This window comes from Balaenoptera musculus, chromosome 5 (genome assembly GCF_009873245.2).
Source record: "Balaenoptera musculus isolate JJ_BM4_2016_0621 chromosome 5, mBalMus1.pri.v3, whole genome shotgun sequence".
Taxonomy (NCBI): domain Eukaryota; kingdom Metazoa; phylum Chordata; class Mammalia; order Artiodactyla; family Balaenopteridae; genus Balaenoptera; species Balaenoptera musculus.
In genome coordinates this window covers 35,931,732-35,955,466 of record NC_045789.1, presented here as the reverse complement: position 1 = coordinate 35,955,466, position 23,735 = coordinate 35,931,732, and the positions used below count along the sequence as shown (strand labels likewise).

Below are 23,735 nucleotides of genomic sequence, written 5' to 3'. Positions count from 1 at the left end.
TAGTATTTTGTTGAGGATTTTTGCATCTGTATTCATCAGTGATATTGGTCTGTAATTTTCTTTTTTTGTAGTGTCTTTGTCTGGTTTTGGTATCAGGGTGATGGTGGCCTCATAGAATGAGTTTGGGAGTGTTCCTTCCTCTGCAATTTTTTGGAAGAGTTTGAGAAGGATGAGTGTTAGCTCTTCTCTAAATGTTTGATAGAATTCACCTGTGAAGCCATCTGGTCCTGGACTTTTGTTTGTTGGAAGATTTTTAATCACAGTTTCAATTTCATTACTTGTGATTGGTCTGTTCATATTTTCTGTTTCTTCCTGGTTCAGTCTTGGAAGGTTATACCTTTCTAAGAATTTGTCCATTTCTTCCAGGTTGTCCATTTTATTGGCATAAAGTTGCTTGTAGTAGTCTCTTAGGATGCTTTGTATTTCTGCGGTGTCTGTTGTAACTTCTCCTTTTTCATTTCTGATTTTACTGATATGAGTCCTCTCCCTCTTTTTCTTGATGAGTCTGGCTAATGGCTTATCAATTTTGTTTATCTTCTCAAAGAACCAACTTTTAGTCTTATTGATCTTTGCTATTGTTTTCTTTGTTTCTATTTCATTTATTTCTGCTCTGATCTTTATGATTTCTTTCCTTCTGCTAACTTTGGGTTTTGTTTGTTCTTCTTTCTCTAGTTTCTTTAGGTGTAAGGTTAGATTGTTTACTTGAGATTTTTCTTGTTTCTTTAGGTAGGCTTGTATAGCTATAAACTTCCCTCTTAGAACTGCTTTTGCTGCATCCCATAGGTTTTGGGTCGTCGTGTTTTCATTGTCATTTGTCTCTAGGTATTTTTTTATTTCCTCTTTGATTTCTTCAGTGATCTCTTGGTTATTTAGTAACGTATTGTTTAGCCTCCCTGTGTTCGTCTTTTTTACGTTTTTTTCCCTGTAATTCATTTCTAATCTCATAGCGTTGTGGTCAGAAAAGATGCTTGATATGATTTCAATTTTCTTAAATTTACTGAGGCTTGATTTGTGACCCAAGATGTGATCTATCCTGGAGAATGTTCCGTGCACACTTGAGAAGAACGTGTAATCTGCTGTTTTTGGATGGAATGTCCTATATATATCAATTAAATCTATCTGGTCTATTGTGTCATTTAAAGCTTCTGTTTCCTTATTTATTTTCATTTTGGATGATCTGTCCATTGGTGTAAGTGAGGTGTTAAAGTCCCCCACTATGATTGTGTTACTGTCGATTTCCTCTTTTATAGCTGTTAGCAGTTGCCTTATGTATTGAGGTGCTCCTATGTTGGGTGCATATATATTTATAATTGTTATATCTTCTTCTTGGATTGATCCCTGGATCATTATGTAGTGTCCTTCCTTGTCTCTTGTAACATTCTTTATTTTAAAGTCTATTTTATCTGATATGAGTATAGCTACTCCAGCTTTCTTTTGATTTCCATTTGCATGGAATATCTTTTTCCATCCCCTCACTTTCAGTCTGTATGTGTCCCTAGGTCTAAAGTGGGTCTCTTGTAGACAGCATATATATGGGTCTTGTTTTTGTATCCATTCAGCCAGTCTATGTCTTTTGGTCGGAGCATTTAATCCATTCACGTTTAAGGTAATTATCGATATGTATGTTCCTATGACCATTTTCTTAATTGTTTTGGGTTTGTTTTTGTAGGTCCTTTTCTTCTCTTGTGTTTCCCACTTAGAGAAGTTCCTTTAGCATTTGTTGTAGAGCTGGTTCGGTGGTGCTGAATTCTCTTAGCTTTTGCTTGTCTGTAAAGCTTTTGATTTCTCCATGAAATCTAAATGAGATCCTTGCCGGGTAGAGTAATCTTGGTTGTAGGTTGTTCCCTTTCATCACTTTAAGTATATCATGGCACTCCCTTGTGGCTTGCAGAGTTTCTGCTGAGAAATCAGCTGTTAACCTTATGGGAGTTCCCTTGTATGTTATTTGTCGTTTTTCCCTTGCTGCTTTCAATAATTTTTCTTTGTCTTTAATTTTTGCCACTTTGATTACTATGTGTCTCAGCGTGTTTCTCCTTGGGTTTATTCTGTATGGGACTCTCTGCGCTTCCTGGACTTGGGTGGCTATTTCCTTTCCCATGTTAGGGAAGTTTTCGACTATAATCTCTTCAAATATTTTCTCTGGTCCTTTCTCTCTCTCTTCTCCTTCTGGGACCCCTATAATGCGAATGTTGTTGCGTTTAATGTTGTCCCAGAGGTCTCTTAGGCTGTCTTCATTTCTTTTCATTCTTTTTTCTTTAGTCTGTTCCGCAGCAGTGAATTCCACCATTCTGTCTTCCAGGTCACTTATCCGTTCTTCTGCCTCAGTTATTCTGCTATAGATTCCTTCTAGTGTAGTTTTCATTTCAGTTATTGTATTGGTCATCTCTGTTTGTTTGTTCTTTAATTCTTCTAGGTCTTTGTTAATCATTTCTTGCATCTTCTCAATCTTTGCCTCCATTCTTATTCCGAGGTCCTGGATCATCTTCACTATCATTATTCTGAATTCTTTTTCTGGAAGGTTGCCTATCTCCACTTCATTTAGTTGTTTTTCTGGGGTTTTTTCTTGTTCCTTCATCTGGTACATAGCCCTCTGCCTTTTCATCTTCTCTATCTTTCTGTAACTGTGGGTTTTGGTCCACGGCCTGCAGGATTGTAGTTTTTCTTGCTTCTGCTGTCTGCCCTCTGGTGGTTGAGGCTATCTAAGAGGCTTGATGGGAGGCTCTGGTGGTGGGTAGAGCTGACTGTTGCTGTGGCGGTCAGAGCTCAGTAAAACCTTAATCCACTTGACTGTTGATGGGTGGGGCTGGGTTCCCTCCCTGTTGGTTGTTTTGCCTGAGGCAACCCAACACTGGAGCCTACCCGTGCTCTTTGGTGGGGTTAATGGCAGACTCTGGGAGGGCTCACACCAAGAAGAACTTCCCAGAACCTCTGCTGCCAGTGTCCTTATCCCCACGGTGAAACAGAGCCACCACCCGCCTCTGCAGGAGACCCCCCCAACACCAGCAGGTAGCTCTGGTTCAGTCTCCCCCAAGGTCACTGCTCCTTCCCCTGGGTCCCGATGCACACATTACTTTGTGTGTGCCCTCCAAGAGTGGGGTCTCTGTTTCCCCCAGTCCTGTCGAAGTCCTGCAATCAATTCCCACTAGGCTTCAAAGTCTGATTCTCTAGGAATTCCTCCTCCCGTTGCCGGACCCCCAGGTTGGGAAGCCTGACGTGGGGCTCAGAACCCTCACTCCACTGGGTGGACTTCTGTGGTATAAGTGTTCGCCAGTCTGTGAGTCACCCACCCAGCAGTTATGGGATTTGATTTTACTCTGATTGCGCCCCTCCTACCGTCTCACTGTGGCTTCTCCTCTGTCCTTGGACGTGGGGTATCCTCCTTGGTGAAGTCCAGGGTCTTCCTGTCAATGATTGTCCAGCAGCCAGTTGTGATTCTGGTGCTCTCGCAAGAGGGAGTGAGAGCACGTCCTTCTATTCCGCCATCTTCAATCAGAATCACGAATACTCTTTTTAGAGAGCATTGCAGATGTACGTGTGCATTATATTAAGTGATTTCATTATCACTTGAGAAATGATTAGGTTTAAATAATTTTTTATTTTAACTTTGTACAGTTACTGACAAGATACTTACCTCCATCACTATGTGGACGTTTATCCTGCTTTGTTTATGAAGAACAAAAAGTATCTTTTCTTTTACTTTTTCTTAATTGCAAGGACCGGGTAAATTTGCAGGAGAAACGTGTGTAAATAAATGGTCAGTAATAAATCGCATAGTTTTTGTAATTATTTTTAAAATTAGGAAGGGCACTTGAGATTTGTACTTTAAGACTTTCCTTTAGTCATAATGAGCAAACAAGCTGTAGGAAGTCTCCATAGTAGGAAAAAATTACATCAACCCATCAGAAGCAAAATGACTGTTTACAGGAAGATTTTTTTGTTCAAGCATGTGATAATCAGTAATATTAATATAGGTATGTATACTAATCAAGAATATATGTCCCCAAGAGTTCTGTTTCCAAATTATATTCTTTATTGATTAAGGATATGTGGGTTAGGAGAAAATTCTGTCATAATATCTCAAGACTCTGGTTTCAGATAAACAAAGGCATATGATACTTAAATGTATGCAGATGTTGTCATTAAGGAAATATGAGTCTCTAGGACTTAGAGTAGCTTGGAAAACTAGCTCTTGTACACTGTCCTTGAAGAACCATAAGACTACAGTTCACGTAAACAAAAGCGTAGCCTCATCAAACTATCATTGCATCCATTACAGCAAACAGGGGAGTGGAAAGTCCTGTACTTTCTTATCTCCTAGCTATTATGCAGTTTTCAGTCTTCAGAGGCATACTGGAATTATATAATATAAGAAAAGACATTTTCTCACCAATTAACATATGTATATTGCACAACTGGAAGGAATTAGCTTCCAAAAGAATAGCAGCACCTGTATCGATTAAACTATTTTTAAACAAACCCAAATTAACAACTCCTTTTTATTCTTATTTCAGGTGATACCACTATCTGAAGGGAGAGCTGTCATTTCTCAGAATATTAGACACTTAGTTATACCAGAAAACTTGAAGCCTGCAAAAATAATGAGCTTGATAAAGTCACCTGATCACCTTCAACAACATCATAGTGGAAAGTTACATTTTAGTATCGCTGCAGATGACAAGGATGGTCACTTTGAAGTCGACAGCTCGACAGGAGACTTGTTCCTCTTTAAGGAACTGGATTATGAAATGACGTCTCATTATCTTTTCAGGGTGGTAACTAAAGACCACAGCAGAAACCCTCCCGTGAATAGCACAGTCTTCCTTAGTGTTGCTGTGGAAGATCAGAATGACCATTCCCCATCTTTCCAGGAGGAGTTCATTGTGATCAGCGTGGAAGAGAATGCCCCTGTCGGGACTCTGGTGCACGTCTTCAATGCCAAAGACGGCGACGGCAGTTTTTTGAACAGTAGAGTACAATACTTAATTGAAGCCCACCACCCTGGAATGAATCCATTTCTCATCCACCCCTCATTTGGCACTTTGGTCACTGCTTCCCCCCTTGACAGAGAGAGAGTTCCGACTATTGTCCTGACAGTAACTGCATCCGATCAGGCTGTGAATGTGACAGACCGGCGACTGAGATCGCTGATGGTGAAGGTAGTGATTTTGGATATAAATGACCACAGCCCCACTTTTACATCTTTCCCCATCGCCCTTGTCAAAGAGGATGCCGCGGTGGGCTCCTTGGTGCACCACATAACTGCTCAAGATCCAGACGCAGGAAGGAATGGAAGAGTAACATTCAGCATCCTCTCAGGAAATGAAAATATGGCTTTTATGCTAGATGAGTCATCAGGTACTGTCCTTGTCACTGTCAGTTAAAGCCTGTGCTCACTTGCTTGCATTTATCTTTTTCATTTTCCTCTGTTATAAAATCATACTTCTCAAGATGCATATGCTTTAAGGAAATTTGACTTGATTGACCGTTAAACTTATATAGATGAGAGGCACAGAGGTTGTATTCAGAGAACCAAGAGCAATTGGTCTGTTTGTTAGCATTGACCTGCTTTGTAGCTAGCTCACATTTCCTGGGATGAATATACAGTAGCCAAATTCTTTGCCCCCATTGTGTGTTTTCATAGGGTAGGAGATGGTACCAAGAGTGAATCAAGGTAGAACATGACTAGTCAACATTGTTCAAAGACTTTAATATGGAAACTTATCTCTAAGATCATACAAACATACACTTGTAAATAGTTGGAAATCATTTATTTTCAAATGGTTGTATTGATACTGACATTAAGACCCTTACTTTTCACAACTGAAACATTTTCTTTTTGGCAGAAGCATTTTTTCACTGTCAAGTACTCTTTGGAAATGGCACTCACTGTCACTTCCCTTGTCTTGCTGTTACCATATTGTAGATAACATCTTCTAAAAATTTTGATGTAGTTTGATGGACAATTATACGTTCAAAGTGTCATTCTTGTGATATTGGAAATGAAATTCCCTCAACCTGATTTTCAGAAGACAGTGAAGAGATGGACTACCATCTCATTCTCTAAAAAATAAAATCATTTCTGCATGAGCCTTAGAAAAAAATCTCAGACGTATACCATTTGGCCCAACTGTCGGTAAGAGCATTATTTGGAATGGGACTGAATGTGTAGAATTTGGAAGTCATGATTATAGTCTGGCTATATACTGTTGGAAAATTTCATCAAAATATTTATTAAATCCTGTGCATATGGTTCCGTTCTGAGACCTGCATGAACACCACTTAAAAGCCCAACTGACAGAGAGATAGTCCAGACCCAGCTGCTGATTTCTGTTAGAGCTGGGGTCTCCAAGGATCTATTTCAACGATATTTAAAATGCTTTCCAAAATGGCTAAGGAAGGTCTATTTCAGATTGCTAAAGAGGGTGGATAAAATTAGAATTGTGTCTCGGTAATATAGATATCCTGAATCTTAAACAATTGCAGTGGCTGTTTCAGTTGAGATATTTTTTTCAAAGACATAAAATGTTAATTGCTGAATTCACTCATATGAGATAAGCTATTTTTCTCTCACAAAGCTCATATTTTTTTATCAAGAAGACAAAGTGAGATTTTCAATGGCTTTTGGCTATGAAGTGTAAAATGATAAGCAATTATGGAGAAACCATTTTATATATAATATCTGAATCAGTAAGCCTCTTTAATTATTTGAAGAAAAGTTCTTATAGGAGGAGCACGTGTTAGAGGAGCAAACAGCAATCCTAAAAGAAAAAATGTGACAATTGGAATTATGTAACAAATATATGTGTGCAAGTTGCTTATATGAGTTACGTGCTTAAATGGCAGTTGGATGGGGACATTGTATTCGTGAAGTTTATTGTCCGAGTTATAAAGTCTTTACTATTTTTTGTTAATAAAAAAAGACTGTTAAATGAGATTAGTATAAAGAGACTATAACTCTTTAACAAAAACTAAATCTCTTAAAGGATGTAGCCATACTTTTTGTAACTTGGTCACTTTTACACATGAAGTGTCCTTTGACGTGAAGAGGGATACTGTTAGAACCTAGATATTTTTTTAAATGAAGGTAGAGGGACTTCCCTGGTGGCACAGTGGTTAAGACTCTGCGCTCCCAATGAAACCGGGTTTGATCCCTGGTCAGGGAACTAGATTCCACATGCATGCTGAAACTAAGAGTTCGTGTGTTGCAGCTAAGAAGCCCGCGTGCAGCAACTAAGACCTGATGCAACCAAATAAATAAATATTTAAAGAAAAATAAATGAAGGTAGATGTTGGGTAGATAAATATTCTTGATGTAATCATCTTAGTAGATAATGATACGTGATGGATTATTTCTGAATTCTCATTCATCCTTATAATTTAAATTAGAATGACTTTTCTAATTAAAAATGTTCTCTTCTATTTCAGATAATATATAAATTTAAAGTTGGTTTAATAATATTTATTTTTTAACAGAGAAAGCTTCTGAATTTTTAGCAACTTAGATGAGTTAGAGAAAAGTAGAGTAAGCACGACTTCTCCAAAGAATATTACTTATTGCTTTTCTCTTCTTTCAAAACAGGTTTACTAACTACTACTTTGCCTTTGGATTATGAATTAAAAAGTCAGTACATTCTGACCCTTCTGGCACTGGATAGTGGCACACCAACACTTTCTTCATCCCAGACTTTGACAATTACTGTTCTTGATGTAAACGATGAGGCCCCAGTATTTAAACAGCACCTATATGAAGCTTCAGTTAAAGAAAATCAAAATCCAGGGGAGTTTGTCACAAGAGTTGAAGCTGTGGACAGAGATTCAGGTAACTCAAAAATATGGGAACTAAGTAATCGATATTAAAAGCAAAAATTGACATTTACCAGAAATTTGAAAACAGTTGCTAGTTATTTCAAACTTCTAGAATTTCTTTAATTAGCATACACAGAAAAAAAAATTGAATGCATAATGTGTACTTTTTATAGCATTTGCTTGTATGATTTTTATTATTACTTATAGTAGAGTGATACATATCTAATTAATATACAATTTATTGATTTGATTTTGATAATAAACAGAAGTATAGACAAAGGATCACACTTTTTTCAGACTGTAATAGCTAGATACATGGAGTACCAGAAGGTAAATCGTTCTTTATTTCCTCCATATGTAGCATAATGGAAGAGATAGGATGCTGGTGTCAGACTGCCTGGCTTTGAATCCTAGAACCACCACTTAAGCTGTGTAACCTTTAATAAGCTATATATTAGTTCTCTCTGATCCTCTGTTTGCTTATCTGTAAAATGGGGATTATAATACAGCCTAATTCATAGTTCTGTTATGAATATGAATGAGTTATTACCTACAAAGAGCTGAGACCAGTATCTTGCACAATAAACAGTCAATAAATGTTAACTTCCATCATTACTGTATTACTGTTGTGTTATTAATATCAACCACTGTGTTCAGACAAATGACTTAGAAGTAAACAGTTACTGTGGGTAGGAATTTATAAATGTCTTAGAATTGCTTTTTAATATCACTATGACTTTTTTGGCCATTTAAGCTTCAGTAACTTTAATAATATCCTTTTTTAATTTTAAACAAAATAATTATAAAAATTATAGTGAAGTAGTTGCCATTAACACCATACGCTGAATTTTCCCATCTGAATTAATACAAATAGTTTAATAAGCCAGTCTTTTTAAATTCACATTTGTATATAGCAAGTGGCAATACATAATCAATATAATATTTTGTTCTTTTCTTGCAAGAATTGTAACAGATGTTTCTATGGAAATAATAGTATAAAAACTAGCATTTTCCTCCTAAGTTGTTCATCAAAGGGATAAAAGATACATTTTCTTGAACTTTTAAATTATATACCATTTAGATGCTTTGTGCTTTTGGGAAACAGCATCTTTTAATGAAATGCATTTTATGTGATGCGATGAAGACTTTCAAGGGCCAACCGAATTTCCTCTTTTGACCAGAGCGGGGCAGTATGATCAAAGAGTTTTGCTTACTGTGCTCACCAAGAGGGCTGGAGTGTGCTAACAATTCCTTGTCCCACTCCGCTTAAAGAATTTAGCACATTTCTGGCAGTGTGGTTTTTAGGTGATAGAAACAATGGAGAATATACATAAGCTTTGTGTTTCCAATATACCCAGTTTAATAAAGTTCTCCGAGAGCATTCTCTGGTGTAAATTGAGTAATGCAGAGCTCCGGGCAACACAGAAACCACTTCCCAAAGTACACAGACATATGCTGAACCCATCACTGACGTGTGATTTAGCAAGCATTTAAAGTCTGTAAAATGCTTCCTCCCTTTGACTTTATTTTATTAATTTTATTTTTTAGAATGGACTCTACTAAAAGGATTTATTTGCTTTAATATTTGGAGGCAAAAAGAATTTCTCTCAAAATTTTTCATATGTCAACTAAAGATGATTACCATAAATACACTTTCCAATTTTTACTGTCAAGTTGCCAAGTGTTAGTGTAATTTTCTTTTGGAATGAATGGTCTGCAACCTGTTACTTATAATTGAATTGAAAGTTCATTATTCTAGAGATTATGGTTTGCCAGGGAATTTAGATGCAAAATTGCTGGTTTTCTGGCTTCGGCTTTATGGATGTTTGAGATACACATTAACATTTCCTGAGTCTCACGTACCTTCCCAAGTTTTGTAGACAATTTTGGTTTACTGGAAATCTCAGTGTTTTTAATGAAGCCAGATCTGTTAAGCCAGTGGTTATGTAAATGCATGTGAATTTGGGTGTATGCATGTGTTTTTGAACATAGTTTTCCTAAATCTTTTTTTTTTTTTTTTTTTTTGCTTATTGGGTTAAGACAATGAAAGAGGATTATGCACAAGAATTAAATGATGTAGTCAGGACTTTAACATAACTGGCATCATATTGGAATTTATGAATGGTTTACTTTATAGTCTGTATTTTTAAAAATATTATAGCATTGCTTAATACTAGAGAGGTTAACATACGTTTTCTAGCATTCTACAATGTAGTTTTTTAAAATGTAAGCCTAACAGCATTGTTTGGCTTTCAAAACCCATAGGAATTTGAGCATTGAATGTTTATGATGTATGACTCACACTGGTTCTAACAGGAGTTTTTTCTTGTATTAAAAGGGAAAAACAACTACCACGTTTTAACTAAGATATTAAAACTGCTGCAGCATTTGGTGCCACCAACAAGAGCTCCATTGTTAGTGGGAAAAGATCTATCCGCAGGGGCACCTCTCCCCCAGTCCTGGGAGGAAAGGGTGACCCAGCAGGGAAGATGACTCAGTCCTGGTGATGCATTGGCTCATTCATGGTGAATACAAAATAATTCAACAGCACATCACCATACAAAAATGTCGAATTCTATAGTGAAATCTTAATCTCTATCCCATAAAAAATGTATTCTGTATCTTGATTTATCTTGAACAAACTCTACATCTGGTTTCCCAGAAACTATCTCATGCTGGATGCACAACCCCGCCCAACAGCCTGCTCTCGGAGCAAAGGAGAAACACTGCCGTGACAGTATTTAATCTATTTCATTGAATCTAAGACACTATTAATTGTAAGAAGCATCTAACTACAGATATATTAAAATTTGGGGGAAAAATGTGTCTTAGAATTAATGAAAAATGTAAACAGAAAAAAAAGGACTACTCACCCAGAGACAATCACTATTAAAACTTTGAAATATAATCCTATGTCATTTAATACATGGTGTTTTGATTATATGATTGTCTGATTTTCTGCCTGCCTTTTAAGCTGTGAACTCATGGATTCAGAACATATTCTATTTGCTTTTATCCCAGGTCCCTAAGATAATGCAAGCTATGACATAGGAGTTTAGTAAATATTTTTGACTATATGATTTGAGAAACCAGAACATCTGTGAAATAGGCTGCTACAAGCTGCCTTCACTCTTCAGAACTCATTTATTTGTTTATTTCTTCATTCAATCAGCAAGGCACAATCCTGTTTTTCCTTTAGGAATGTTTGAGTTGTGTAGGCATTGTACAGTTGAGGAATTACATGAAAAATGATTTTCATAAAAAGTAAATCTGAAAACAACACTCCCCTGGTCAGAATTCTTTATTAATTCCTCATTTTTTTTTTTTATACATTTATTTATATTTTATTTTTGGTTGCATTGGGTCTTCGTTGCTGCGCAGGCTTTCTCTAGTTGCGGCGAGTGGAGGCTACTCTTCCTTGCGGTGCACGGGCTTCTCATTGCGGTGGCTTCTCTTGTTGCAGAGCTTGGGCTCTAGACGTGTGGGCTGCAGTAGTTGTGGCACACGGGCTCAGTAGTTGTGGCTCGCAGGCTCTAGAGCGCAGGCTCAGTAGTTGTTGCACACAGGCTCTGCGGCATGTGGGATCTTCCCAGACCAGGGCTCGAACCCGTGTCCCCTGCATTGGCAGGCAGATTCTTAACCACTTCACCATCAGGGAAGTCCCCCTCATGGTTTTGAGGATGAAGTTCTCTTCTCTTTTAGCTTAACAACTAGGCACTTTAATAAGTGATTGTAGCTTTCCTCTCTACTATCAACTCCTATCATTCGCCTGCCTTTACTGTAGGACGGGGTTATGCAAACTTTTCTCTGTAAAGGGCAAGGTAGTGAATGTTTTAGGTTTTGCAGGCTATATGGTCTCTACTACTTAATTCTGATGTTGGAGCAAGACAACAGCAATAGATAATACATAAAGAATTGAGCATGGCTGGGTTTCAGTGGAACTTCACAAAATCAGGGGGGCAGGCTGTATTTGTCCAGTGGGTTTGCCAACCACTGGTCTAACAGATATATCTAATTAAGACATCTAAGTTTCTTACAATTTTTTGATCATCAGATCCAATTATGATGTCATCACAGTAGTAGATCAGTGTGATGATCTACTGGATGCTGAAATGATCTTTATCTCTGATGAGTAGATGATGGCTGATAGTGGAAGAATTTACATAAAGATGTACTGTTGTTCCTGCTGGATGAAAGCAGATCACTTGTGATAGTCCTTACAAATTGGTATAGAGTGTTGGTTCTTATTTCAGTTACTGTGTTCTTCAACTGTTTGGTTGTTCTTTATATTTTCTAACTCTTTGTTTAAAACTTCTTATAGCTTCTTGCTCTGTGCATCCATTCATTTCCCAAGTTCTTAGTTCATCTTTACAGTCATTACTCTGAACTCTTTCTCAGGTAGATTGCCTATCTCCATGTTGCTTAGTTATTCTTCTGGGGTTTTATCTTGGTCCTTCATCTGGAACATATGCCTCTGTTGTCTCATTTTGTCTAAATTTTTTGTATTTTTATATATGTTTTGTTTCTCAACCTTGGAGAAATGGCCCTCTGTAGGGAATGTCCTATATATCTCAGCAGTACACTCTCCTCTCATGACCCAAGGGCCAAAGACCAGCTGGTCCCAGGGTAGGTTCTGACCTGTGTTTGTGGACTCGGTTCTCCAGGCTGCAGAACTGAGTTTTCTTGCTTCTGTCAAGAAAACTGCCCTCTCCCATGGTGGATGAGGCTGGTCTAGAGGCTTGTACAGGCTTCCTAGTAGGAGGGGCCAGTGCCTATGTAATAGGGAAGAACCTTTTGTATTCTATTGCAAGTTAATCACTAAAGGGATGTTGCCCAAAAGCTTAAATTATACATAATGACCCAACTCTCAGAACCTTGCCTCCCAGGTAATGAGCATTAAGCTAAAATACTTTTGTTTAGCTCACAGGAAACATCCTGACCAGGTCCACCAGTGAATGACCACAGGGAGGAAGAAATTAACACATCCTCTCCGGAGGCTGATGGGAACCAGGAAGTGTTTGACTTTACTCCCTCCCCTTTTAGTGTTAAAGAAGCCTGAATTCTAACTCAGGCAAGATGGTTCTTTGGGGCACGAGCCCTCCATCTTCTCGATTTGCTGGCTTTCCAAATAAAGTCATTATTCTTTGCCCCAACAACTTGTCTCTCAATTACTGGCCTGTTGTGCGGCTAGCAGTATGAACTTAGACTTGGTAACACTTGCCCACTGGTGGGTGGAGTTGGGTCATGGCCCTCTGGTGGTCAGGAGTGTCAAGAAGTATGTCTAGAGGCAGCTGTGGGCTCAGGAAGTCTTTAGGCAGCGTGTTTGCTGATGGGCAGGGCTGTGTTCCCACCCTGTTGGTTGTTTGGCCTGAGGCATCCCAGCACTGGATCCTGCAGGCTACTGGGTGAGGCCAGGTCTTGGTGCCAAAATGTCAGCCTCCAGGAGAGCTCACGCTGATGAATACTCCCTGGTACATGCACCACCAGTGTCCTTGTCCTCAGAGTGAACCACAGCCGCCCACCCTCCCCACATCTCCCCAGGAGACCCTTCAAGATCAGCAAGTAGGTCTGACTCAGGGTCCTATGAAGTCACTGCTTTTGCAGTCCTCCAAGAGTAGAGTCTCTTTTTCCCCCAGTCCTGTGGAGTTCCTGCAATCAAGACCTGCTGGCCTTCAAAGCCAAATGCTCTGGGGTTACAATCCTCCATATTCCAGACCCCCAGGCTGGGGAGCCTGATATGGGCCTCAAACTCTCACTCCTGTGGGAGAACTTCTGCAATATAATTGTTCTCCAGTTTGTTGGTTGCCTACCCGAGGGGTATGGAATTTGATAATATCATGAGTCCTCCCCTCCTACCATCTCACTGTGGTTTCTTCTTTATGTCTTTGGATGTACAATGTCTTTTGCTCACAGGTTCCAGTCTTTTGTCGATGGTTGTTCAGAGTTAGTTGTGATTTTGGTGTTCTCATGAGAGGAGGTGAGCTCAAGGTTCTTCAACTCTGCCATCTTGTCCAGAAAGTTCGAGAGTGTTGGTACTCAAAAGGTGGTCCCCGGGACCAGTGGCATCATCATCCACAGCCTACACAGAGGGCAACTACCAGAGGACATTTAAAGGATGCTGGTGTCCCTCTAACCAATGGCTTTCCCAGGGTCTTTATGAAGGAAGAATCCTCTGAACTGTTGGTAAATGTAGTTAGAGGAAGGTGGTGGGCATGTCATGGTAAATGGTAAATTTACCATTGGTAAATCCATCCTAATGTTCTTCTCCACTTCCTTAAGCTTTTTGATTCCTTTCTGTATAGTACGCAGGGGAAGATCTGGCATCTCAATCTCAATGATGATAGACCACTATAGAATACAGCCAATCAAAAGAAACTGTCAAGGGAAATAACTAAAAGAGCTAACACATTAAATTCAGAATCTCTGGTAGGAACACCACATCAATAAATCCAGCCGAAACCAAAGTGCTATTTTATCTTCCTGGGTTTCACATCCTTAGAATTGATTTCCACACATTTTCCACAGATTTATTCCAATATAAGTTAGAAAAATCTTGCTATTATTTTAAAACTATAAGCTCTCTCTAACTGAGTCATATTTGCATGTAACTGCCTGCAGTATGTTGAGCTCTGACTCTGGTTGTAGGTCTTCTCGTGAATAGGTATCCCCTTGCAAGAAGTTACCTGTTATATATCTGCTACTCAATTTGGTTCTGATCTTCAGAGAGATTAATTTAGGGGCTTCCTTAGAAGTTTTTCGGTTTTTTGACTATGACTTGAGCTGCGACTTTAAAGACTCAGCTTATAATTTTCTTTCTGTAACTTCCCATTGCATTCAGAGACAGCCAGTTCACATGATATTCCTTTTACTATCCCATGGCCAAAGTCAGCCCCATTTGGTCCTCTAAGGAATAGAAATCCTTTAATAGTCAGTTCATCACAATCAAACACAGGTGATAATTTAAATGATCATGATACCATTGCAAATGAGAAATTACTAGTGCTCCATTTCCTGTGGGCAGGGAACCCAGCACTGCCTTTAAGGCCAAAGGCATAACCAAATCAATCTCAGAATCCCTAATACCTGGGACCCAATCCTGGTGCCAAGTACCGTATCAATCAGGTGCAGTCAGGAGAACCAGCTATTACAATACAGGCGTTGGAAGGCTGAATAAATGGAAAGGGAATCCTGAAGTAACCCAGAAAAAAATAACTGTAGGAAGCAGCTACCACCCTTAATCCCTGGAAACAAGGAGAAGAGGTTGAGATTATCAGAACCTAGGAAAAAAATGAGAGGAGGGGCCTTGTAGAGCCTGGTCTGAGAGTGCCAAAAGAGACAGAAAGTTGTGAGCAGTTTCTGCACTAGAAGAAATGGCATTGCTGACAGGGAAAATAAGAAAACAGGAAGAAGAAGTCCCATCTGCTCTCCTCTGACCTCAGTCTCCCTCGAGGGTCCCTTTGTGGCAGATTCTAAGAGGGGCTCAGCTGGCAAAGGAGATTCTGCACAGCTGTGGTGTGCAGATTCCCCAGCCCCAGCATCGCAGGGCAGAGTGGGGAAGAACAGATTCAGAGCCAAGTCACAACAGTTTAATAACTAGTACACCATGTAAAGGACAGAGTGAGGAGTTGGCAGAGGGAACAGCAACTACAAAGACCCCAACAGAAAGACACTTAGCATGTTCAGAGAGCAGAAGTGAAGCCTGTGGGCCAGGAATATAGTGCAGGAGCAAGTATATGAGAAGAGCTTGAGTCCACATCACATGGGACTTTGTAGACTACGGTATGGTGTTTGGTTTCTATTTTGAATGCATTCAAACACTTTCTTCCCTCTTACTTGTTAAATCCTATTTATCTTTAGGGTCTAAGCTTATACAGAAAGCAACACATACTCACTCACTTATGTCTTACCATGTGGAATTGTAATTGTCTGCTTACTTCTCTGCATCCAGTGCTACACTATAAGCACTGTGAGAGCAAAGAATGTGTCTTCTTGCCAGCAGTTATATCCTTAGCACCTGGCATGGTATCTTGGCACCTGCTATCACCACCTCTATATGTTTATTGAATAAGATAATAAATGAACAAACTATCTACCTGTGATAAGTCTTCCCTGATCCCCTTCCTCAGTGATTTCTCATATTCCCCCACACCATCTCCCCCACTAGAGGGGAACTCTGAGGACCAAGATAATTACTCATTATTCAATGGTATCTTTCCAGTGCCTGGCATTTGGTAAATGTGCATTGCATAAATAAACACATAAGTGAATGAATCAATCAACCAAATAACTGGAACTCAATACATATGTGTCATCTGCATATAGGTGGAAACTGAAGCCAGTGAAGTGGGAAAGAGGTGGAATGAATTCCTTCCTCCCTCCTTCCCTCTCCTCTTCTCTCCCTGCCTTCCTCTCTCTCCTTTTGTTCCTTCCTTTCTGTGTTTTTTAACATCAGTCAGCAATATCTGAAGCCAAGAGAAAACAAGTCAACTAAACATGGTCAGTAGATCTTACAACCAGAAGCTTATTGGTGACTGTAGAACGAATAACTAGATATGGCAGTGGTTTCAAGCTAGCTGCAGAGAATCTTTAAAAGATGCTTGGCTATAAAGAGGAGGAAAAAAATCTTGTTTCTTACAGCTAAAATATAATTTAAGGAAAAAATATAAATGGGAAAGATTAGCACTGACAGGAAAATTTCAAGAGGGTATTTGAAGAATTACTTTTGCCATTGAGACAGAAAGCAGGAGGTAGAGTTGAATACAGATGTAGAAAGTTGAGGGAGCTTTTTCCCAATGCCTCCATTTTCTCTAGGAAATAGGAAGGGAAGTGATTTGTGAGAGTGAAAAAGGGGGTGGTCGGGTAGAAGACATGAATAGGAGAGGGGTGACCAAGGAGATCTGGAAAGATTACCAGATGACAGTAACATTTCAGTGGCCTCCATCTATGCTTTTGTGAAGTTTTCTCCAGCCCCAGTTATCTGCTGGATATTCCAGGAGGACAGACAGATGGCTGGAATGAATCTGGACTGAGGTTTTGCTGGCCTTCTTTGGTAAAAAGCCACAGTATCTGAGGAAATTTTGCAAGGTTGCCAAAGTGTTAATTCATGGGGCTGGACTGAAGAGGAAAATAAATGAACTGAAGAGGGGTATCCTAGAGTAGGAGAAAGCAAGAAGTCATAAGGCTGTAGGTCTTGAGGTCTAAGAACAGATATATGTATATGTACACACACACACACACACACACACACACACCCTTTGGTGTGTTGTAAGTGTATCACTGAATATCTTCAGATCCAGATTTCCAATGTTCTCAGTAAGGTGATGGAATTAGACTCAATAGTCTCTATTTTACATTTATTTTCTTGGTTCTCAAGTTTGATGATGTTGCGTTTGATCTGGAGGATTATAAGTGTGTGAGGAGGAAGAAGCAAGGCACTAATTGAATTCTAAAAGAGCCATAGTATAATACTTTAAATTTAGCTCACATTATTTAAGTTGTGAAGGGTGTGAAGTTTGGAGTGTGAAATCATATATGTGCAAACTACAGTTGTAAATAAAGATCTCATTTATCCTTAATAATATACTAGGAGGATTGAAGGTGAGTAGATTGTTACCTTAGGGATCAAAGCTATATAGAATAATAGAAATGATAAAATCTGAAAGTTCCTAAAACATCAGGAAAGTATTGGATACAAAGGTAAAGCACATTAGAGAATAAGTAGACCAATAGGAGGAAGGGAAACTAAAAAGATTTGAGTTTATGTTTAAGCATGTGAAGACGTTTTCTAGATTTGACAAGTGTTAGGAGTTTAAACTGTGTAATATATAATATGTAATATATAATATGTATAATGTGTAATAACATATTATAAATGAGTGGATTATTGAAAAATTAAGGGTCCAAGAATTAAAAGATGCTGTTCTCCATGAAAGCTCCCTGCAGGTAGGGGCCAAACCTGTTGGATTCACCACTCTCTCTTTGGCAAACAATACTGTGCTTGGCACCTAGTTATGCTCACCAAATATTTGAGGAACAAAGTAGGTCTAAGTTGGTATAGTCCCCATTTTCATAATGTAGGATGAGATAGGAATAACAAATTTTATCAATCTGGAATTATTAAAAATTCTGTCTTGACCAAAGAGATTAAGATCATTATGAGATCAAAGTAATCACTATGAGTATTAAATAATCATTAATGTAATAATATGCCTAATGCCTAATGACATAATACATTTTCTGGTGACCTCTGATTATAACATATCAAATATTTTGATCCTGCCTTATTAGACTTTATTTCAAGGTTACTAAAATGCCTACAGATAATCCCAAATATCCTTTCTCTTTCAAGTGACATAGTAAGAAGTCACGTATATTTATTCTTGTATAAAACTAGCATTATATTCCACTTTTTCCAGCACTCAGTTCTATATTGTATCTACTAGATCACAGCAGATGAAAATTTATTTTTTAAGACAGGCAAGAGGGAAATGTGTAATTGAAGTTTTTTGTTAAGTCCAAAGAAGAGTATTTCATCATTTATTACAGTGTAAATCATATATGCTAAGTACTACGTCTGTACCTAGATTCTTGTCAGTGAAAAAGAGAACATAGGAAAATGAATGAAAGGAACTTGTGTGAAGTGCAAATAAGCTACAATGTCATGGGATAAACTCGTTCAAGTTAATGGTATGAGATATCTTCGCACCCAATGATGGAAATGATGTGACACTTTTCTCAGAGGGGAAATGAAACCTCAGAAATATAGGAAGAATTATTTTCAAAATGCAGAATAACGTGGTACCACATTTCTCACTCCAGATAACAGACTGAATGCTAAGTAGAAGACAAAATGAACCAAAAATACACACATGAGCAATTCTACATGCTCACCTCCTGTGCTGGAGAATGAACAGAGTAACATAACTGGGCACAAGCTTTTTTGTTTGTTTCCTTGTGTTTATTTATTTATTTTAACATCTTTATTGGAGTATAATTACTTTACAATGGAGTGTTAGTTTCTGCTTTATAACAAAGTGAATCAGTTATACATATACCCTCCCTATCCCACCCCTCTAGGTGGTCACAAAACACCGAGCTGATCTCCCTGTGCTATGCGGCTGCTTCCCACTAGCTATCAGTTTTACATTTGGTAGTGTATATATGTCCATGCCACTCTCTCACTTTGTGCCAGCTTACCCTTCCCCCTCCCCATATCCTCAAGTCCATTCTCTAGTAGGTCTGCGTCTCTATTCCCGTCTTGCCCCTAGGTTCTTCATGAACATTTTTTTTCTAAGATTCCATAGATATGTGTTAGCATACGGTATTTATTTTTCTCTTTCTGACTTACTTCACCCTGTATGACAGACTCTAGGTCCATCCACCTCACTACAAATAACTCAAATTCGTTTCTTTCTATGGCTGAGTAATATTCCATTCTATATATATGCGACATCTTCTTTATCCATTCATCCAATGATGGACACTTAGGTTGCTTCCATGTCCTGGCTATTGTAAATAGAGCTGCAAAGAACATTGTGGTACATGACTCTTTGAATTATGGTTTTCTCAGGGTATATGCCCAGTACTGGGATTGCTGGGTCGTATGGTAGTTCTATTTTTAATTTTTTAAGGAACCTCCATACTGTTCTCCATAGTGGCTGTATCAATTTACATTCCCACCAACAGTGCAAGAGGGTTCCCTTTTCTCCAAACCCTCTTCAGCATTTATTGTTTGTAGATTTTTTTGATGATGGCCATTCTAACTGGTGTGAGATGATATCTCATTGTAGTTTTGATTTGCATTTCTCTAATGATTAATGATGTTGAGCATTCTTTCATGTGTTTGTTGGCAATCTGTATATCTTCTTTGGAGAAATGTCTATTTAGGTCTTCTGCCCATTTTTGGATTGGGTTGCTTGTTTCTTTGATATTGAGCTGCATGACCTGCTTGTAAATTTTGAAGATTAATCCTTTGTCAGTTGCTTCATTTGCAAATATTTTCTGCCATTCTGAGGGTTGTCTTTTGGTCTTGTTTATGGTTTCCTTTGCTGAGCAAAAGCTGTTAAGCTTCATTAGGCCCCATTTGTTTATTTTTGTTTTTATTTCCATTTCTCTAGGAGGTAGGTCACAAAGGATCTTGCTGTGATTTATGTCATGGAGTGTTCTGCCTATGTTTTCCTCTAAGAGTTTAATAGTGTCTTGCCTTGCGTTTAGGTCTTTAATCCATTTTGAGTTTATTTTTGTGTATGGTGTTAAGGAGTGTTCTAATTTCATTCTTTTACATGTAGCTGTCCAGTTTTCCCAGCACCACTTATTGAAGAGGCTGTCTTTCCTCCACTGTATATTCTTGCCTCCTTTTTCAAAGATAAGGTGACCATATGTGCATGGGTTTATCTCTGGGATTTCTATCCTGTTCTATTGATCTATATTTCTGTTTTTGTACCAGTACCATACTGTGTTGATTACTGTAGCTTTGTAGTATAGTCTGAAGTGCAGGAGCCTGATTTCTCCAGCTCCGTTTTTCTTTCTCAAGATTGCTTTGGCTATTCGGGGTCTTTTGTGTTTCCACACAAATTGTGAGATTTTTTGTTCTAGTTCTGTGAAAAATGCCAGTGGTAGTTTGATAGGGATTTCTTTGACTCTGTAGATTGCTTTGGGTAGTAGAGTCATTTTTGCAATGTTGATTCTTCCAATCCGAGAACATGGTATATCTCTCCATCTATTTGTATCATGTTTAATTTCTTTCATCAGTGTCTTATAATTTTCTGCATACAGGTATTTTGTCTACTTAGGTACGTTTATTCCTAGATAATTTATTCTTTTTGTTTCAGTGGTAAATGGGAGCATTTTCTTAATTTCACTTTCAGATTTTTCATCATTAGTGTATAGGAATGCAAGAGATTTCTTTGCATTAATTTTGTATCTTGCTACTTTAAAAAATTCATTGATTAGCTCTAGTAGTTTTCTGGTAGCACGTTTATGATTCTCTATGTGTAGTATCATGTCATCTGCAAACAGTGACAGTTTTACTTCTTCTTTTCCGATTTGGATTCCTTTTATTCCTTTTTCTTCTCTGATTGCTGTGGCTAAAACTTCCAAAACTATGTTGAATAATAGTGGTGAGAGTGGGCAACCTTGTCTTTTTCCTAATATTAGTGGAAATGTTTTCAGTTTTTCACCGTTGAGGACGATGTTGGCTGTGGGTTTGTCCTATATGGCCTTTATTATGTTGAGGTAAGTTCCCTCTATGCCTACGTTCTGGAGGGTTTTTGTCATAAATGGGTGTTGAATTTTGTCGAAAGCTTTCTCTGCATCTATTGAGATGATCATATGTTTTTTCTCCTTCAATTTGTTAATATGGTGTTTCACATTGATTGACTTGCATATATTGAAGAATCCTTGCATTTTTGGGATAAATCCCACTTCATCGTGGTGTATGATCCTTTTAATGTCCTGTTGGATTCTGTTTCCCAGTATTTTGTTGAGGATATTTGCATCCATGTTTATCAGTGATATTGGCCTCTAGTTTTCTTTCTTTGTGACATCTTTGTCTGGCTTTGGTATCAGGGTATTGTTGGCCTCGTAGAATGTGTTTGGGAGTGTTCCTCCCTCTGCTATAATTTGGTAGAGTTTGAGAAGGATAGGTGTTAGCTCTTCTCTAAATGTTTGATAGAATTCACCTGTGAAGCTATCTGGTCCTGGACTTTTGTTTGTTGGAAGATTTTTATTCACAGTTTCAATTTCAGTGCTTGTGATTGGTCTGTTCATATTTTCTATTTCTTCCTGGTTCAGTCTTGGAAGGTTGTGCATTTCTGAGAATTTGCCTATTTCTTCCAGGTTGTCCATTTTATTGGCATATAGTTGCTTGTAGTAATCTCTCATGACTCTTTGTATTTTTGCAGTGTCAGTTGTTACTTCTCCTTTCTCATTTCTAATTCTATTGATTTGAGTCTTCTCCCTTTTTTTCGTGATGAGTCTGGCTACTGGTTTATTATTTTTTTTTATCTTCCCAAAGAACCAGCTTTTAGTTTTATTGATCTTTGCTATAGTTTCCTTCCTTTCTTTTTCATTTATTTCTGATCTGATCTTTATGATTTCTTTCCTTCTGCTAACTTTGGGTTTTTTTTTTTCTTCTGTCTCTAATTGCTGTAGGTGTAAGGTTAGGTTGTTTATTTGAGATGTTTCTTGTTTCTTAAGGTAGGATGGTATTGCTATAAACTTCCCTCTTAGAACTGATTTTGCTTCATCCCATCGGTTTTGGGTCGTCGTGTTTTCATTGTCATTTGTTTCTAGGTATTTTTTGATTTCCTCTTTGATTTCTTCAGTGATCTCTTGGGTATTAAGTAGTGTATTGATTAGCCTCCATTTGTTTGTTTTTTTCTTACAGATTTTTTCCTGTAATTGATATCTATTCTCATAGCGTTATGGTCGGAAAAGATACTTTGTATGATTTCAATTTTCTTAAATTTACCAGGGCTTGACTTGTGACCCAAGATATGATCTATCCTGGAGAGTGTTCCATGAACACTTGAGAAGAAAGTGTATTCTGTTGTTTTTGGATGGAATGTCCTATAAATATCAATTAATTCCATCTTGTTTAATGTATCATTTAAAGCTTGTGTGTCCTTATTTATTTTCATGTTGGATGATCTGTCCATTGGTGAAAGAGGGTGTTAAAGTCCCCTACTATGAATGTGTTACTGTTGATTTCCCCTTTTATGGCTGTTAGTATTTGCCTTATGTATTGAGGTGCTCCTATGTTGGGGACATAAATATTTACAATTTTTATAAATTGTAAATGTATAACATTTCTTCTTCTTGGATTTCTTCTTCTTGGATTGATTGCTTGATCATTATGTAGTATCCTTCTTTGTCTCTTGTAATATTCTTTGTTTTAAAGTCTTTTTTGTCTGATATGAGAATTGCTACTCCAGCTTTCTTTTGGTTTCCATTTGCATGGAATATCTTTTTCCATCCCCTCACTTTCAGTCTGTATGTGTCCCTAGGTCTGTAGTGGGTTTCTTGTAAACAGCATATCTATGGGTCTTGTTTTTGTATCATTTCAGCCAGTCTATGTTTTTTGGTTGGAGCATTTAATCTTTTACTTTTAAGGTAATTATCAATATGTATTTCCTATTACCATTATCTTAATTGTTTTGGGTTTGTTACTGTAGGTCTTTTCCTTCTCTTGTTTTTCCTGCCTAGAGAAGTTCCTTTAGCATTTGTTGTTAAGCTGGTCTTGTGGTGCTGAATTCTCTTAGCTTTTGCTTGTCTGTAAAGCTTTTAATTTCTCCATCAAATCTGAATGAGATCCTTGCTGTGTAGAGTAATCTTGATTGTAGGCTTTTCCCCTTCATCACTTGAAATGTGTCCTGCCACTCCCTTCTGGCTTGCAGAGTTTCTACTGAAAGTTCAGCTGTTAACTTTATGGGGATTCCCTTGTATGTTATTCATTGATTTTCCCTTGCTGTTTTTAATATTTTTTCTTTGTATTTAATTTTTGATAGTTTGATTAATATGTGTCTTGGCGTTTCTCTTGGATTTATCCTGTATCGGACTCTCTGTGCTTCCTGGACTTGATTAACTATATCCTTTCCCATATTAGGGAAAATTTTAACTATAATCCCTCAAATATTTTCTCAGTCCTTTTCTTTTTCTCTTCTTCTTCTGGGGCCCTTATAATTCAAATGTTGGTGTGTTTAATGTTGTCCCAGAAGTCTCTGAGACTGTCCTCAATTCTTTTAATTGTTTTATCTTTATTCTGCTCTGCAGTAGTTATTTCCACTATTTTATCTTCCAGGTCAGTTATCCGTTCTTCTGCTTCAGTTATTCTGCTATTGATCCCTTCCAGAGAAGTTTTAATTTCATTTATTGTGTTGTTCATCAGTGTTTGTTTTCTCCTTAGTTCTTCTAGGTCCTTGTTAAACATT

The 23,735-nt window shown here is 37.9% G+C and overlaps 1 protein-coding gene across 1 annotated transcript in view; it reads left to right on the top strand.

Moving 5' to 3' along the window:
• Nucleotides 1-23,735, top strand: part of DCHS2 (dachsous cadherin-related 2) — a 314,696-nt gene that overhangs the window by 200,400 nt on the left and 90,561 nt on the right. The window contains exons 9-10 of the mRNA XM_036852069.1: nt 4,512-5,355; nt 7,580-7,819. Of these exons, the coding sequence (XP_036707964.1) occupies nt 4,512-5,355; nt 7,580-7,819 (1,084 nt within the window). The remainder of the gene's footprint in view (nt 1-4,511; nt 5,356-7,579; nt 7,820-23,735) is intronic.